Source organism: Cricetulus griseus, chromosome 2, assembly GCF_003668045.3.
Source record: "Cricetulus griseus strain 17A/GY chromosome 2, alternate assembly CriGri-PICRH-1.0, whole genome shotgun sequence".
NCBI classification, from domain to species: domain Eukaryota; kingdom Metazoa; phylum Chordata; class Mammalia; order Rodentia; family Cricetidae; genus Cricetulus; species Cricetulus griseus.
In genome coordinates this window covers 223,968,032-223,983,719 of record NC_048595.1, presented here as the reverse complement: position 1 = coordinate 223,983,719, position 15,688 = coordinate 223,968,032, and the positions used below count along the sequence as shown (strand labels likewise).

The following is a 15,688-nucleotide window of genomic DNA, read 5'->3' as shown; positions in this document are numbered from 1 at the left end:
GGTGTGGCCTTGATGTGCCTGACACATTAGTAAAGATGGGTGTCTGGGACTGCTTCCCCTGACAGGTTTCAGAGGGACCACAGCCCTGCAGACATCTTGAGTTTGGGCTGCTTGCCTCCAGAGTGAGACTACTCACTGTGGCTCTAGGTCAGCCTACAAGTGCTTTCTATATCAAATCAGCTACCTACAGAACGTTTTGACTGGGATGTTTAAGGGAGAGCAGAAGATGAGGTGCCATGTGAGTACCTGGGGTAGAGTGAACCAGACTACTGCAGGTGTGGTCCTTAAATGGAGTGAGGAGAGGTCATGACTGAACAGATGGCAGGGATCATTCACTTTGGAGGCTTCTTTATATATGAGGTGCTCACTAGACTGGCACAGAGTAAGGGTTCAGGCCCATTTGGACTAGCTCACATGAACACCTGTGTACCAGCCTGGATGACCCGTTTAGAGACTTTCTTACTGGGGGCTTTGGCTGAGGCACCTCACACATCTCTGTCAAGACTTTCTTTGTGTGAGATTAAATTAGCTTGCTGAAGCTGCCAAAAGGAGTCCACAGACAGGGCACTGATGGCTCTGGAAGTTGGGAGTCCAAGAGCAAACTGTTGTCCCGGTGAGTTGAGTTCCTCAGGTCTAACTCCTTGGCTGCAGGTGGCTGTTTTCTCCCTGGGCCTTTACACACTATTCCCTCTGGACAAGCCTGTGTCCTACTCTAACCTCATAATGACACTGGTCTTAGGGACACCCACAAGGCCTTAGGGGCACCCACCCAGCCTCATTTTTACCGTAATTATGGCCTCAAAGTCTCTTTCTCCAAATACAGTCTCATTCTGAGGTACTAAAGATTAGTCTTTAGCATATGAATTTTGGGAGCCAATTTAGCTCAGAAGCGAGTGTCTTGGGTGAGCCCCACCCCTTCCCCCCTCCAAATCGACTTCTTAGCTATCTGTTCCTACTTCCAGTGCTTCTGCCCTGGGCCATAAGAAGCCTTCAGGAGGCATCGCTGCCAGTGGGGCAACTCCTCCTGCCACCTGACCTTTGCATGGTGATATTTCACAGGGAACACTGGAACCCCAGGACTCCAGCACCCCCTTTTCTTCTTGGCCTATTTCCTGCATGATCACAAAAAATGAGTAGCTATGATAGTTGCTTTCCTTATTCTGCCTGTCCAGTTTAACAGCTAGAGGTGGACAGGGGCCGGTGAAGTGTCTTTTGAGGTGATCTTTGATTTGTACCACCTATATAGATCCACACTATTTGGAGATAATGCTTGTAGATGCTCTTGTGTGTGATACTCATTTGCCTCCACATTTAATAACTATTTACTGACATCGGTGAGCCAGGCATTGGGATGGTGATAAAGAGCAGGTGAGACATTTCAAAGCAAGGCAGGGAAGGCCCCTGAGCTAATGTACTGTGGGGGTGTGGTAAGCAGCGAGTAAATGAAATGATCGCAGGTCATCCCTGAGCTGGGGAGAGGACACAGGAGTCCATGATAAAGACTGACGCTGGAAACCAAAGGCATGAAGGGGAGTCCAAGTGTGAGGATGGGAAAGTAAGTTACAGGTGGAGGAACAACAGAGGCCCTTCAGGTGGGAACATGACATGTTCTGCGTCTTCTAGGAGCTCAGAAAACCTCACAGCCCCCAGAAGTGAGAGACTCGTGAACCTCCCCAGGATTTCCAAGCATCTCACCTCGGCTCTGCGTACATTTATATTCTTTCTGCTCTGGAGGAATTCAAGTTCTAAAACTAAAGCAGGATGGATGGAAGTGTTCAGGGATTTGAGACAATGGGAACATAAATCAGAAAAGAGTCTAACTATAAGATTAAAGTGGTAACTGGAGATTGGTGGGGGGAGTCCAATTTGATGAAATGAGTCGGGCCAGGGTCCGACCATCTCCCCTGAGGACCGTGTCTGCCTCATAGCAGCCAAATGGTTGATGTTTAAATGAATAGTCCACTAGGCAGACCCACTGCTGGCAGTCTAGGCCTCCAGCTGTATTCTAACAAGGACGGACCAGGTCTGCAGCAGTAAGTGCACAGGCCTAAAAAACCCCTTTTTTGAATGGAAAAGAACACACAGAAGAAGCACACTGTAACCAGGAAGTGGTTGTGGTTATTTTTCTTTCCTTTCTGATTTGACTTTCATAAGCAAAGGACATCAGCACATGTGAGGTCTTGGGGACCAGGGAGATCTAGTTGAGTGTAAGAGGCACTTCCTGGCCAGAGAAGCCAGCAGAGAAGTGAGGAGAGGAGAGATGGCTCTGGGGAGGTGCCAAGAGGTGGAACAGGCAGGTTTGTATGGTGGCAGAGAAAGCATATCCAAGTGACCTTAGTGACACAGCACATCTGCAATGTCCAGTCCATCCCCAAATGGAAACTATCATTAAACCACAAATTAACTTATACCTTAATAGTACCAGTCACCTTAGATTATTAATTTATCAATGAATATTGAATGCCTGCCTTGTCCCAGGTAACTTATTCTAGGTTTATGGTTGTAAACAATACATCTAAGGCCTTGATCTCAGGGCATTACAATCCAAGAATTATCATAATTTTTAGAAATATAAATAGTTAGTGATTGGATAAGATATAAGTAGGTAAGAGAGCACAACACAGCTACTCCTTGTTAGGGGAAATCTCTCTGAAAATAGTCTGAAGTTGGGTTCAGTATGTTCCATGAATAAAAAAAATAGCTTGCATAAAGGCCCTGAGGCAGCAATAGCTTCTAGGCCATTGGAGAAATATCATCAGTGTTGGAGAGGTAAGGGAGGGGTAAGGGAGGTATAGTTGTTCATGTGAACTTTTTGAACAGGCCAGAGAGATGGGCTCTGGGTGTATGGGACACAGATGTCGTCTCCATAACCATGGGAGGGAAGGCAGGCATATTGGGCTTAGCACAGTCACAGGGAGGTGGTGGGTTAGGGCCAAAGCCAGCTAAGTGGTTTGTGCATTGATAAGAAGATGGGGAAAGAACATCAAAGAGGAGGAGAATATATGCAGTACTAACTCCAAGGAGACCCAGAGGGAAGATGGGCAAAAAGCAGTAGAAAAGTCCACTGTTCACCCTGGAAATCTAAACACATATTTGTGTAGCTGGTTGAGTCAGAATGTCAGGTAGGTGGTTCCATTGTCACAGAATAGATGTCTTCTAGCAAAGGACAGACTTCGAAGTACCAACCCCAGATGCCTTTATCTGGTCTCCTTCTCTTCCCCCCTCTTCTTCAGTGCCCAACTTGAGTCATCCCTTCCTGGGTTCCTCTCTTGGCTCCCCCCTTGGACAGACTGTTCCTTCTCTTTGTGCCTCTGGCTCCCCAGTAATTGTCTCTACTTCCAGGATTTATCTAGAAAACAAAATACATACGTGCAAAGTGCAGGGTGTCAAACCTGACCTGTAGGTGCTTCCTTTTACCTTCATTGTTGCCAAGCAGTGGCTCTGGGACTACAGCCATTAAGTGTCTCTTTCATGAACCTGTGTATCAGTCATGTTACCCATGTACTATCCAGGCTCATAAGCAGAAAATTCATTGTGGGCGCACTCCGTTGGTTCCAGCAGCCATGGGGTCATGCACCAGAGCAGAGCGCATCATGTACAGCATCACATTTAAACCTCAGAAGTACCGAAGAGATTGGCGGGACTAACACTTAAATAAAAAGAACCACAGCTTAAAGGGGACAAGTATTACCACCAATGTTCCACGGTTGTAATTGTGAGGATCAGGATCGGAACCTCTTCCTGCTGTGGTTTGAATCTAAAATCCCTCCCGAAGGCCATGGGATAGTGGCTTGGCTGCCAGCTGATGGAGTCTGGGGAAGTGGGTAGATCATGATGGGCTCTTGGGAGGTGACAGATGTTCCTGAGATGGGATTCAGCTGAGGGAGGGGTGTTCGGGGTTGTGCTCCTAGGGGGTGAGTATACTAGTTACTTTTCTTGTTGTTGTTACAAAATACCCAGCCAACCAACCAACCAACCAACCAACCAAACAAACAAACAAACAAAACCAGAAGAAGGAAGGAAGGAAGGAAGGAAGGAAGGAAGGAAGGAAGGAAGGAAGGAAAGAAGGAAGGAAGGAAGGAAGGAAGGGTTAATTTTGGCTTTACAGTTTGAGGGCACATCAGAATGGCGGGAGAAGCATGGTAGCAAAAACGTGAGGTGACTTGTCACATTGCATCAGTAGTTAGGAAGCAGAGATGAATGCTGCCACTCAGCTTGCCTGTTTCTTTTTACCCACTCTGCGACTCCAGCCCATGGAACGGTGCTATCCACACTTAGAGTGTATGATTATATAACTGTTATATGACTCCAGCTCATGGAATGGTGCTATCCACACTTAGAGTGTGTAATTATATGCACTGTTATATGATATTTTTCCTGAGGAGGTAAGACACAAATGCCTATTAATCTCAGGTAGGAACTGACAACAGACCAAAACAGTCATATTACCAAAGTTCAGTTTGATGAGCCAGTGAGCCTGCAGGAGGATGGGTCAAGTGTTACTTACACCATCAGGACTACTCAAGGGCAGCTGTATCACTGAAGGCCACCCCAGCCTGTGCAACCCTTCCTGGGAGCTACAAACGCCACCCTAGTTAATCCAGCCTAGAGGCGTCATCACAGACATGCCCAGAGGTGTTTCATCCGGGTAATTCTAGATTCTGTCAAGTTGAAAATACATATTCCCCACCACAGGGATTCATCTTATTCCCAGCCATTTCTCTTCTCCTGCCTCTTTCTTGGCTTCCTGATCACCATGAGATGACCAGCTTTGCTTTCCACCACATGCCCCACTCTCCCTTGTCTCAGGACCAAAGTGATGGGACAAGGTGACCATGGACTGAGACCCCCAAAATGGTGAGCCACAACTTTTCCTCCTTTTAGAGGGTTTTCTCAAGTGTTTTGTCTTGGCTACAGGAAAGCTCGTGGACACATCCATTGTACTCCAAAATACACACCTCCAAAATGAGCTAGAAAGATCCACACCCCCACCCTGCTTTGAATTTGGACTAGGTGCACACATTTTTGAATTACTCATTTGCATATACTTGTTTATTTTTTCATAAAGTTTTCCTTAAGTACTTAGAACCAACCTTGAGTCCCTTGTTTCCTCTCTGATTATATCCAGGAGCCTGGCACAGTAGGGAGGAAATGGCCCAGCCCCTGGGGCTGTGAAACGTGCAGGAGCCACGGTACTGTACCGTGTACTCTGTGTGCTGTGAAATCACCCTCACTCCATATCACAACTCACGCCACACTATGCAAACTTCCAGGAAAATGACAAAGTGCTTGCTTTAGTGATTGTAAACACACCTGTGTGCTTTGGTGCCTCTCAAGGGGAATAGGATCTTTGCAAAGAGGCAGCTTTAGGTTTGGAATTGGCTTACTGCAGAAAACTCTCCACTTTAGGGCTGGCTTAGGTTTGAGCACTGGAGATACCATAGCCTTTAGAGTCTTAGAGAATGGTGGCTAGGTGTGGAGCCCCTGGCAGTGAGTATGCACGATGGGGCTATTGATGGATGAGTGTGGTTAGATGCTCTCTTGCCAGGATTCCTGTGCCTGATATGAGGGCAAACATGTAATCTGCTGCCAGGCAGGGCTCCTTCCTGAGCTGGGCCTCTGTGCACGTTTGGTGGTGGAAAATAGCACAATTGTTATTCCAGTTCAGCCTCACATTCCATCCACATAGAAGACAGGGCTCTTTGATGTAACTTGCAGAGAGGTTCAGCCCTGGAGGAGTATGAACAGTCTTGGGCTGAGTGTAGCATCTCTAGACCCTTGTGCAGTCCTGGTTCCAGCATGTTCTAGCCGTGTGGCCTCAGGCAAGGCAGTTTAACTCTTTTTTTTTTTTACTTCATTTCTCCACCTTCAGTCTCATGTGCTTTGTTATAAACCCCAGAGTGTAAATTCCAAGCCAAGTCCATTGTGTCTTGGTGCTCTCAGCCTTCCACATGCCCATACTGTCTCTATTCTAGCACTTTCTAGGAAAGTGTGATGGTCAAATGACTTCTCTGGTCTCTTAGCAATTTTCTTCAAGGGCACGTTTACCCATTCATGTTATTTCTCTGATTTAAGCCCAGTTCTGACACTTTAGAATTTGAGCACTTTGGATAAATTGAACAGTTCAAACTGAAAAAAACAAAGTTCTTTCAGGGGGTACTGTTGGAAACAGTGCTTACATAATTAGAGCCATACAGTGTTTGTATTACTAATTCACTGCAAGTATGACATGTAAGAAGCTATTTAGCCTAAGACAATCATCAAGAGTGTTAGGAGATATCAGAGACTAGACTCTCCATCCGTATGAAGAAGATGCCATTGCTGAGCCGTGGGATGGATGGATGCTGGCTTATCTCCTGTGGACTCCCAGTGCTGGAGCCTTTCACTGGCTATTTGGAATGTCCCCCTTTCTTTCTTTCTTTCTTTCTTTCTTTCTTTCTTTCTTTCTTTCTTTCTTTCTTTCTTTCTTTCTTTCTTTCTTCCTTTCGTCCTTTCTTTCTTTCTTTCTTCCTTTTATAATTATCTTGTGTGTGTGTATGTGTGTGTGTGTGTGTGTGTGTGTGTGTGTGTAGATACCCACAGAGGCTAGAAGAAGGTGTTGGATCTCTTGGAGTTAAAGTTATAACTATTTGTGAGCTGTCTGATGTGGGTACTGGGATCTGAACTCTGTCCTTATGATTGAGCAGCAAGTGCTCTTGATTGCTGAACCATTTCTCCAGCCCACATTCCCTTCCTTTCTAGCCCCCTCCATTGCATTTTCTACTTCCTATATTACTAGGCTAACAACAGGCCCAGCACAACTCACAGAGAGTCTTTTGCCCTGTTCATTTTCGGGGGTTGGAAACTTCTGGTACAGACTATCTGCGACAGTTTGCTTTTTATATAGGGCAGTATTTACTCTCTTTGTGCCCCTTTCCTCCTATTTATTTATGGTCATTAAAAATATTGGGGTTCATGGCTCAATGATTAAGAGCACTGCCTGCTCTTCCAGAAGTCCTGAGATCATTTCCCAGCAACAATTTGTTGGCTTGCAACCGTTCATTATGAGATCTGGCGCCCTCTTCTGGCCTGCAGGTATACATCCAGGCAGAACACGGTATACATATTAAATAAATAAATAAATCTTTAAAAAAAATACTGGGGTTCAGATGCAGGGTTGGATTAAGGATTTCTCATTTCCTTCAGTTTATGACTTGCTCCTATGGTCCTTTTATGCCACACACGTGTGTGTGTGTATGTGTGTGTTTGTGTGTGTGTGTGTGTGTGTGTGTGTGTGTGGTAGTTTAATATTAAAGTAAACATGCATGAAATGTAGCACCTAAATGCTGGTCCCTTTTTCACTGTCTATAGTTACTTGAGGAAACCACCTTCCTGAATCCTTTATTAATTAGTACTTTGTTTCCTTCTTTCTTTTTGTTTTGTTTTCTTTTTTGAGACAGAGTCTCACTGTGCAGCCCAAGGTGGGCCTCAAACTCCTGAGATTTGTGCTACAGGGTTTCTATTGCTGTGAAGAGACATCATGACCATGGCAACTCTTATAAAGGGAAACTTTTATTTGAGGTGGCAGCTTACAGTTCAGAGGTTTAGTCCATTATCATCATGTCGGGGAGCATGGCAGTGTGCAGGAAGACATGGTGCTGGCTGTATCTTGATATGCAGGCCACAGGGAGTTGGCAAAGACACTTGGTGGTGTCTTGAGCATAGGAAACCTCAAAGCCCACCCCACAGTGACACACTTCCACCAACAAGGCCACACCCACTCCAAGAAAGCCACAACTCCTAATAGTGCCACTCCCTATGAGATTATGGGGGCCAATTACATTCGAATCACCACGCACAGCTTCCCAAGTGTTGCAATTACAGGCATATTCCTCCATGCTCAGCTGCTTCTTGGAAATACATTAATGAAAATAGCATAAAATTAAAAGCAACCCACAATGAAAGCATTTATATAATAAAAAGTATTTCAAAGATTCTGCCATCTTGCTGAATATATTCATTTTTTTCATTGTTGTTCACACAGCCACTTATGGTGTGACAATGCCATTCTTGAATCATCTGCCTTCCTAAAGCCACACAGTTAGGTTAGGCTCAGAATTTATTAATTTTTTCATTGTCCACACTGCCATTTAAGGTGTGACTATGCCATTCTTGAATCATCTGCTTTCCTAAAGCCACACAGTTTGGCTAGTCTCTGGATTTTGCTCTGTGAACAGGCTGCAAAAAGTTCTCTTGCATCTGATGTCATCAAAAATGTGCAAGCCATCCCTTTTGAGTTCTAAGCTCAGGAGTTGCATTGCTGTGTTCTTAGTGTGAATTTATTTTAGGAGTGATGCCAAAGCAGCTTCTGAAGTTTTTATACCAACTTATGTTCTTAGTATACCCTTTCTAATACTTATAGCACCACACTTTAAATCAGGGCAGACTGAGAGTGTGTAAAATTCTATTGCATATGGTCTGCCATAACTGCTAATGGTGATGATGTAGACACATTCTCAAGTGCTCATTGCCTTCTCTGTGAGCAGCCTATTTTTATTTTTGCCCATTTTTCTATTGAACTATTTGTACTTCTTTTGATACTGTGAAAGGATTTGGTGCATATTTCGGAAATTTAGGGATATTCTGTTCTCTGTTCAATTATGATTCTTTTGAATATAATAATAATATTAATAACGAACACTCCAAAACTTGGAGGCTTAAATCAATAGCAAAAACTTCCCTCCACTCCACCTTTATGGACCCCAACAATCTTTCCACTTCAAATGATTTAATTAAGAAAAAAAATCGGAGCTGGAGAGATGGCTCAGAGGTTAAGAACGCTGGCTGCTCTTCCCGAGGTCAGGTGTTCAATTCCCAGCAACCACATGGTGGCTCACAACTATCTGTAATAAGATCTGGTGCCCTCTTCTGGCCTGTGGGAATACATGTAGGACAGAACACCACATACATAATAAATAAATATATATATAAATATTTTAAAAAGAAAAAATCCCTTACAGGTGTGTTTAGCCATTTGGGTTTAGTTAATTCCGTATGTAGCCAGTTAATTCCGTATGTAGCCAGTTAATTCCGTATGTAGCCAGTTAATTCCGTATGTAGCCAAGTTGACAACTAAAAGCCATCACATGTCCATCCCTTGCCAACTTGACACACAATCATATCAATTTATGTCATGCTTAATTTCTAAATGAAAATGATAACCAGTTCATAATTGTGCTTAGTATGATATAACCTTCCTTTATATAACCTCAAGCACATTATACATTTAGAATAAATAGTAATATCAATTGAGGGATAGTTTTTTGTAACTCAAACAAAAATAAAAATAAAAAAAAACTTCCCTCCACAAGGAAGGCACTTACTGCTCAAACCTGGCAACTTGAGTTTGACTCCTGGTATCTACATAAATGTGGAAGGAGACCCAATTGTCTAGGGTTGTCCTTCATCCTAACACACACACACACACACACACACACACACACACACACACACACACACACACACACGATTAATGACAGTAATAATGATTTTTAGAAAACCTTTAAAACCCTTAAGAAATTACTAAAGGAGTCATTGTTCTGCTGGCCTTCTCCATATGTGACATCTTGGCTGAAGTGATGGGGTGCAGAGAAAGCCAGCACAACCTGTGGCCCCATGGACTGATGAGCCTTATGTCTCCAAGGGGCTGCTTCTGAGTTCTAGAAATGTCTGTAAATAATATCAAAAGATAAACATCTGTACAGACAGCTCAGCACATCAGAAGGAACAGTTGTGCACACCATAGCCAAGTTTATCCCTGAACATTCTAGGGCTATTGAGAATGCCAGAACCAAGTTTATCCCTGAACATTCGAGGGCTATTGAGAACGCCAGAACGCTACCATTTGCCCCAGCACCTTTCTGAGGAGATGGTGAGTGCAGATTTGCTCCTTGACCTCCCCTCCCTTTCATGCAGCTTATATTCTGGGATAATTTAGTTTGGGAGTGGAGAAGTTCAGTCTGTGAGGTCCATGCCTGGAGGGGGAAGCATGACTTTTTGATCCGGGCAGTGGTGGCGCACGCCTTTAATCCCAGCACTAAGGAGGCAGAAGCAGGCAGATCTCTGTGAGTTGGAGGTCAGCCTGATCTACAAGGTGAGTTTCAGGACAGCCAGAGCCACACAGAGAAACTCTGTCTCAGAAAAAACAACCCACATATATCACACAAGGAAGACCAAGGTTCAGCTTTTTGGCTGGTAAATACTTGGAAAATTCAGCATTGAAAAGAACAAAACAAAAATCAAAGCTATCAGCCTGCCAAAAATAGTAGTTCATTTAGGGATTGGCTATTCTAGCATCAGACATCACCCCAGGTGAAAGACAGACTCCGCTTTATGGACCGAATGAGCTATTTCTCAATCTGGGGCTGGCAGCTTCATCTCGCTGTTGATTGATGAAGTCTCATTCAATGCTTATGTCAGTATGGACCAGCTGGCTCCTGTCTTTGCTTGCGTTGGTTTTTCAACTTGGAACACTTTCTTGTTTGAGGCTAAAGACCATTTCCCAGAGACCTCTTCTCCACTCTCACCGGCATCCCAAGTGTCTTCTCTTCCATAGGACATTGCTCTCTGCCTTAGACCTCGGCACTCTGTGCTCTGCGGAGGGGCCTGCTGCAGCCACGGCTTCCTGGGTGCTTGTTTGTACACTTAGCACATCTTCTGGGACTGTGAAAGGGAACCCTCTTTGCACCCCAGCACCTCACATGGAGCTGCTAAGAGGAGGATTTGGAGAGTCCAGTTGATTTGTTAAGGAGGAAATACAGAAGGCTTTTGTAAAGTGTTGTGGGGGTCAGGAGACACAGAGCTATGACAACAGAAGGAAACAACCTGGCTACAGGTGACAGGGTTTCACACCAGGGGAAAAGGCAGACGCCTGCCTGCTTGCCATCTTTGGAGCACATTGCCATGCAGTGCTACAGCATCTCTATGCTAGGAGAGCAGTCTTGGTTTGGCTATTTCTTTTGCTTAACTGATAAAAAAGACATTGCTTGAAAATGTAAAAAGGCCTTTCTTTTTTCCCTTCAGGGCCAGTTCTGTGACTATTGTAATTCTGAGGATTCCAGGAAGGCACATCCGGCCACTCATGCAATTGATGGATCCGAGCGTTGGTGGCAAAGCCCCCCTCTCTCTTCAGGCATCCAATACAACCAAGTCAACCTCACACTGGATCTGGGTCAGGTGAGTTTCGCTTTTGATCAGAACAGGGACATTGGTTTGGATCACTGTTTCTGTGAAGATTTCTGACATAACTAAATTACTGTCAAAAATAAACTTTAGTTTTAATCCATTCATTGTTTTCAACCCATGGCATTGATATTTGCTTCTTTAAAACCAGGACCAGCACAGGTCACAGAGACACTCAACCTTGTCTGTTAATTAAGTTTAAAACCCAGTGGTAGGGACTAGAGATGGCTCAGTTGGTAGAGTGCTTGCTGTGCAAATGTGGAGGCCTGAGTTCAGTCCCTTAGACTCAATATAAAAAACAGGTGGCAGGCTGTAATCCCAGTGCTGGGGAGGTGGAGGTAGGAGGACCCTTGGGGTTTGCTGGCCAGCTGGCCCAGTCAAATCAGTAAGCTCCAGGTTCAGAGGGAGACCCTGCCTCAAATAAGATGGAGAATGATTGAGGAAGAGACCCAGTGTTGACCTCTAGTCTCCACACACAAGTGCACATATATGTATATATATTCTCACAATACACCCACATGCATACACACAAATATATAATTATGTTATAAAATGTTATTTATTATTTTAATTGTGGCATAATGCAAATATAAAATGATAATTTTCACCACTTTAAGTGTATTGTTTAAGTGTATTTAGTACCTTGACATTGCTGTAAAACACTATCACCTTCCATAGTCCTTACCTCTTTCTCTTGTAAAGCTGAAACTCTACCTATCCCGCTCTCCTGCACTCTATTTTCTGGGGACTGATGTCTCTAGGAATGTTACATAAGTGAAATATACTATTTGATTTTTGTGGCTAACTTATTTCTGCTAAGCTTTCAAGCTTCCTGGCTGAATGAATAGCACTCCATGTGTTTCTATCCACCTTTTGTGTGTCCCCCATTGATGGACACTTGGCTTACTTCCAGTTTGGGGCTATTGTGAATAGGGTCATCAAATATATGGGTGTGGTAATTATATTTTTATTGCATTCTTCCTGGAAATTCTGGTTCACTGAACAATGAATACCGTAATTTGAGGCCTTATTTGGTCAACTGGTCCACAGGGAGGCAAGTTTGAGGTCTATCCTCCTATGTAGGCTATGAAAGTTCCAAGATGGCTGCCCCAGTGTGTATAACAGTCAGTGCTCTTGCTCTTGAGCACAGGTGGCATTGTGACTGTCATAGATGTGACTCCCATGCCTAGGTGGCATCATATGACAAACATGAGGAATTTTCATGAATGCATTTATGGTCCCATAAGCCAGTTGATTCCAATGAGGGGGTTTTATCTGATGCCCGGAACTTCCAATGGGACTACCCCTTCCGAGGGGACACATTTGACCCATGAGAGGCTCCTATTGGCCTGAAAGGCAGATGCTGTCAGGTTGTGAACTTCCCCTAGAGACAACTGTGGGGCAAGGATCTGAAAGTAGGTTCCAGAAGCTGAGGGTGGCCCCCAGCCAACAGCAGACAGAGCAGCATCCAGCTGACGGCTTGATTGCACTCTTGATCTTGAGCAGAGAACTTGGCCAAGCCTGCCTGATCCTAGCCAGCACTTTGAGATAATAAATGTGTTGTTTCAAGACATTAAGCTTAAGGTGCTTTGTTATGCCCAAGTAGAAAATGAATACAACTTATTCTCCATTTCAGAGGAGGAACTTCACACTATTCCTTTAACACATATTTATTATGTTTCTTCTGTGTGTCAGACACTCTAGTAGGCACCTGGGATATATTACAGATACTAAATGTATACATAGTAAACTCATGTAGTGTGTTTGAAACTGAAAATAGCAGTTTCTGAGAAAGTGGTGTAGACTAAGGGTGTTGTGAATATCTGGGGCAATTGTAGTTGCAGCTTTTCTTCGGCTGTTCAGAACAGAAGCTATTGAGAATGTAAAGCTGAAGCAAAGTCTTGAAGCATGTAAAGGACTTCATCATGCACATAGATGTCTGTCACCCAGGCAAAGGGGACAGCTCCACAAAACCCCTACGACAGAGATTATATGAAAAGCACAAGGAGAAGCATGGAGGCCGGAATGAACGAGGAGGAGGTGGCAGGAAGAGATCTAGGAAGGACAAGCCATAGGGTGACTCAAAGATGAAACAAGAGTCAGTTGGGGGTTTTGAGTCTAGAAAGGACACTGCTGTGTATCTTAAAGCCATGTCTTTGTGTGTTCTGTAGAGGTGTGTAAGGGTGGGAAATGTTTACCATAACCCATGAGAAAGAAGCTGGTAGTAGCCATGGAAGCAAGTGATTGGATGCTAGCTAAGTTTAGATGATAAAGCTGCCTTGATTTCATAGTGAAATGAAGTAGAGTTAGAAAAAGGGAGGACTCAGGGATGATTCCCTATACTTTCGAGTGCCACTGTTGACAGGAACACCCACGGGAAGATTGCACATCTGGTTCTATGGGTCTGGAGGGCTGTCTGGGCGAGAAGTAGAAGTTGAATATGGATTCACTTAGTCTTGTCTCATTCTGGCTTCTCCCATGCAGCTTCTTGAATATGTTGACTTATGCTTTCCATCAACTTTGGACATTTCAACCATTATTTCATTGAATAATTTTCAGTCCTTTCCCTTCTGGGATTCTGATAACAAATGTTAGCTTTGAATTTTCTTTTTGTGTGTATGTGTGTTGGTGCTAGTGTTTACCACATGTCCAGGTATCTGCAGATGTTGGGCCCCTCCCCCTCAGGAGCTGGATGTGGGTGCTGGGAACTAAACTTGAGTCCTCTAGAAGAGCAGCAAGCCCTCTTAACCATGGAGCTGCCTCCCCTGCCCCAAATGTTAGCTCTTCTGTTACTGTTCCCCAGATCCCTGATGCTGTATTCTTTTTATTTTCCAGTTGATTTTTTTTTCAGATGGGACAATCTGTATTATTCTGTCTTCAGGTTCACAGATTATTTTGTATTTTGCCTCTATCACATTCTCAGGCCCACATGGAAAATTTTAACTTTTGCCTCCTGAGTTTTTCAGTACCATTTTCTACTTGTTCTTTATTGTTATGTTTTATTTATTCATGGAGGTTTTATATTTGTTTCAGTCTTTATGATCATTTATTGGAGCATTTTATGATTGCTGCCTAAAAGAATTACTCATATTAGTCTATCATATGACTAATTGTCTTTTCAAGTTGTGATTTTTTTCTGGGTGTGATGAGTACTTTCTTCTGGGTTCCAGATTTTTTGAAAATTGTTCAAAGACTACTCTGGGCTATGTTTAAATCTGTTTTTGCCAACTGTCTTCAGTGTGGTGTAGGTACTCTAGGCTCTGTTTAAATCTTCTGTCTTCACTGACTGTCTTCACTGTGGTGTAGGTACTCTAGGCTCTGTTTAAATCTTCTGTCTTCACTGTGGTGTAGGTCCAGGTTACTGGTGCCTTTGTGAGTTATGTTTTTAGTCATAGTTTTCAGAGTTCTTGCAGTACTGTTCCAGTCTGTGTTTTTGATCCGGAACCTAAGTTTCCTGCTTGGTAGCACTGTCTTTAGGAGCAGAATGGTTTTTCTATTTGACCATTCAGTAGAGGGCCCAAGGCATTGGATATTTGGGGGTAGAGGCTCTTTCTACCAAACCATTGTTTGAGATTGCTGGTGAGAAGTTGAGAACATAAAAATGATATTAAAGTACGAAATTGGATGAAAGTCAAAAGAGAAGAGAACCAAGCCTGAGTCCTGCAACTCAGCAATATCAAGAAGTCGGAGAAGGGGAGGAATCATTCAAGAAGGTTGGCCTTGGTCAACAAATGATAGAGGACATTGAACATGAGAAAGTGCTGTCCTAAAGGACAACAAAGAAGGTGGAAAAAGGAATAGGTTTGCAAGTCAACACTATGGCGACGAGTGCAATCAAAACCACAGGCAAAAGATCTGAATATATCAATCAGTACTCTAAAAAGATATACAAATGATCAGCAAGTCCACAAAAACAGGCTTAGCATCATTAGTCACCAGGAAAATACAAATCAAAACAAAAAAGGGGCAGGAGAGATGGATGGTGGTTACCAACAAGGGCTGCTCCTCTAGAGCAGTTACCAACACCCATGTCAGGCAGCTCCCAATTTCACAGTTACCTGTAACTGCAGCTTAGGGGATCTAAAGCCGTTTTCCAGCCCCTATGTGCATCTGTGCTCACACCTCCCCCCACATAATTAAAAATAAAGAAAATCTGAAAACATAGCTGTCACAGTAATAAGATACCACTTTATACTGATTTAGGTGGTTATAATAAAAACGTTGATAGTAACAAGTGTTGATGAGGCTATGAAGAAACTGGAACCCACAGACATCACTGGTAGAAATACAAAATGGTATAGCTGCTTTGGAAACCTTTGGTAATTCCTCACAAAGTTAAGCACAAAGTTGCCATGTGACTCAGAAGTCTCACTTGTAAATGGTGCCCAAGAGAAATGAGCACATGTATCCCTAGAAACCCATGCTCATCAGCCATCACTGTAGCACTGTTCATAGCATCTAACAAATG

At 43.6% G+C, this 15,688-nt stretch overlaps 1 protein-coding gene across 1 annotated transcript in view; it reads left to right on the top strand.

Moving 5' to 3' along the window:
* The window catches only part of Lama3 (laminin subunit alpha 3), a 241,351-nt gene that overhangs the window by 11,643 nt on the left and 214,020 nt on the right, over positions 1 to 15,688 (top strand). Inside the window, exon 2 of the mRNA XM_035440276.1 lies at positions 11,062 to 11,214. Within this exon, the coding sequence (XP_035296167.1) occupies positions 11,062 to 11,214 (153 nt within the window). The remainder of the gene's footprint in view (positions 1 to 11,061; positions 11,215 to 15,688) is intronic.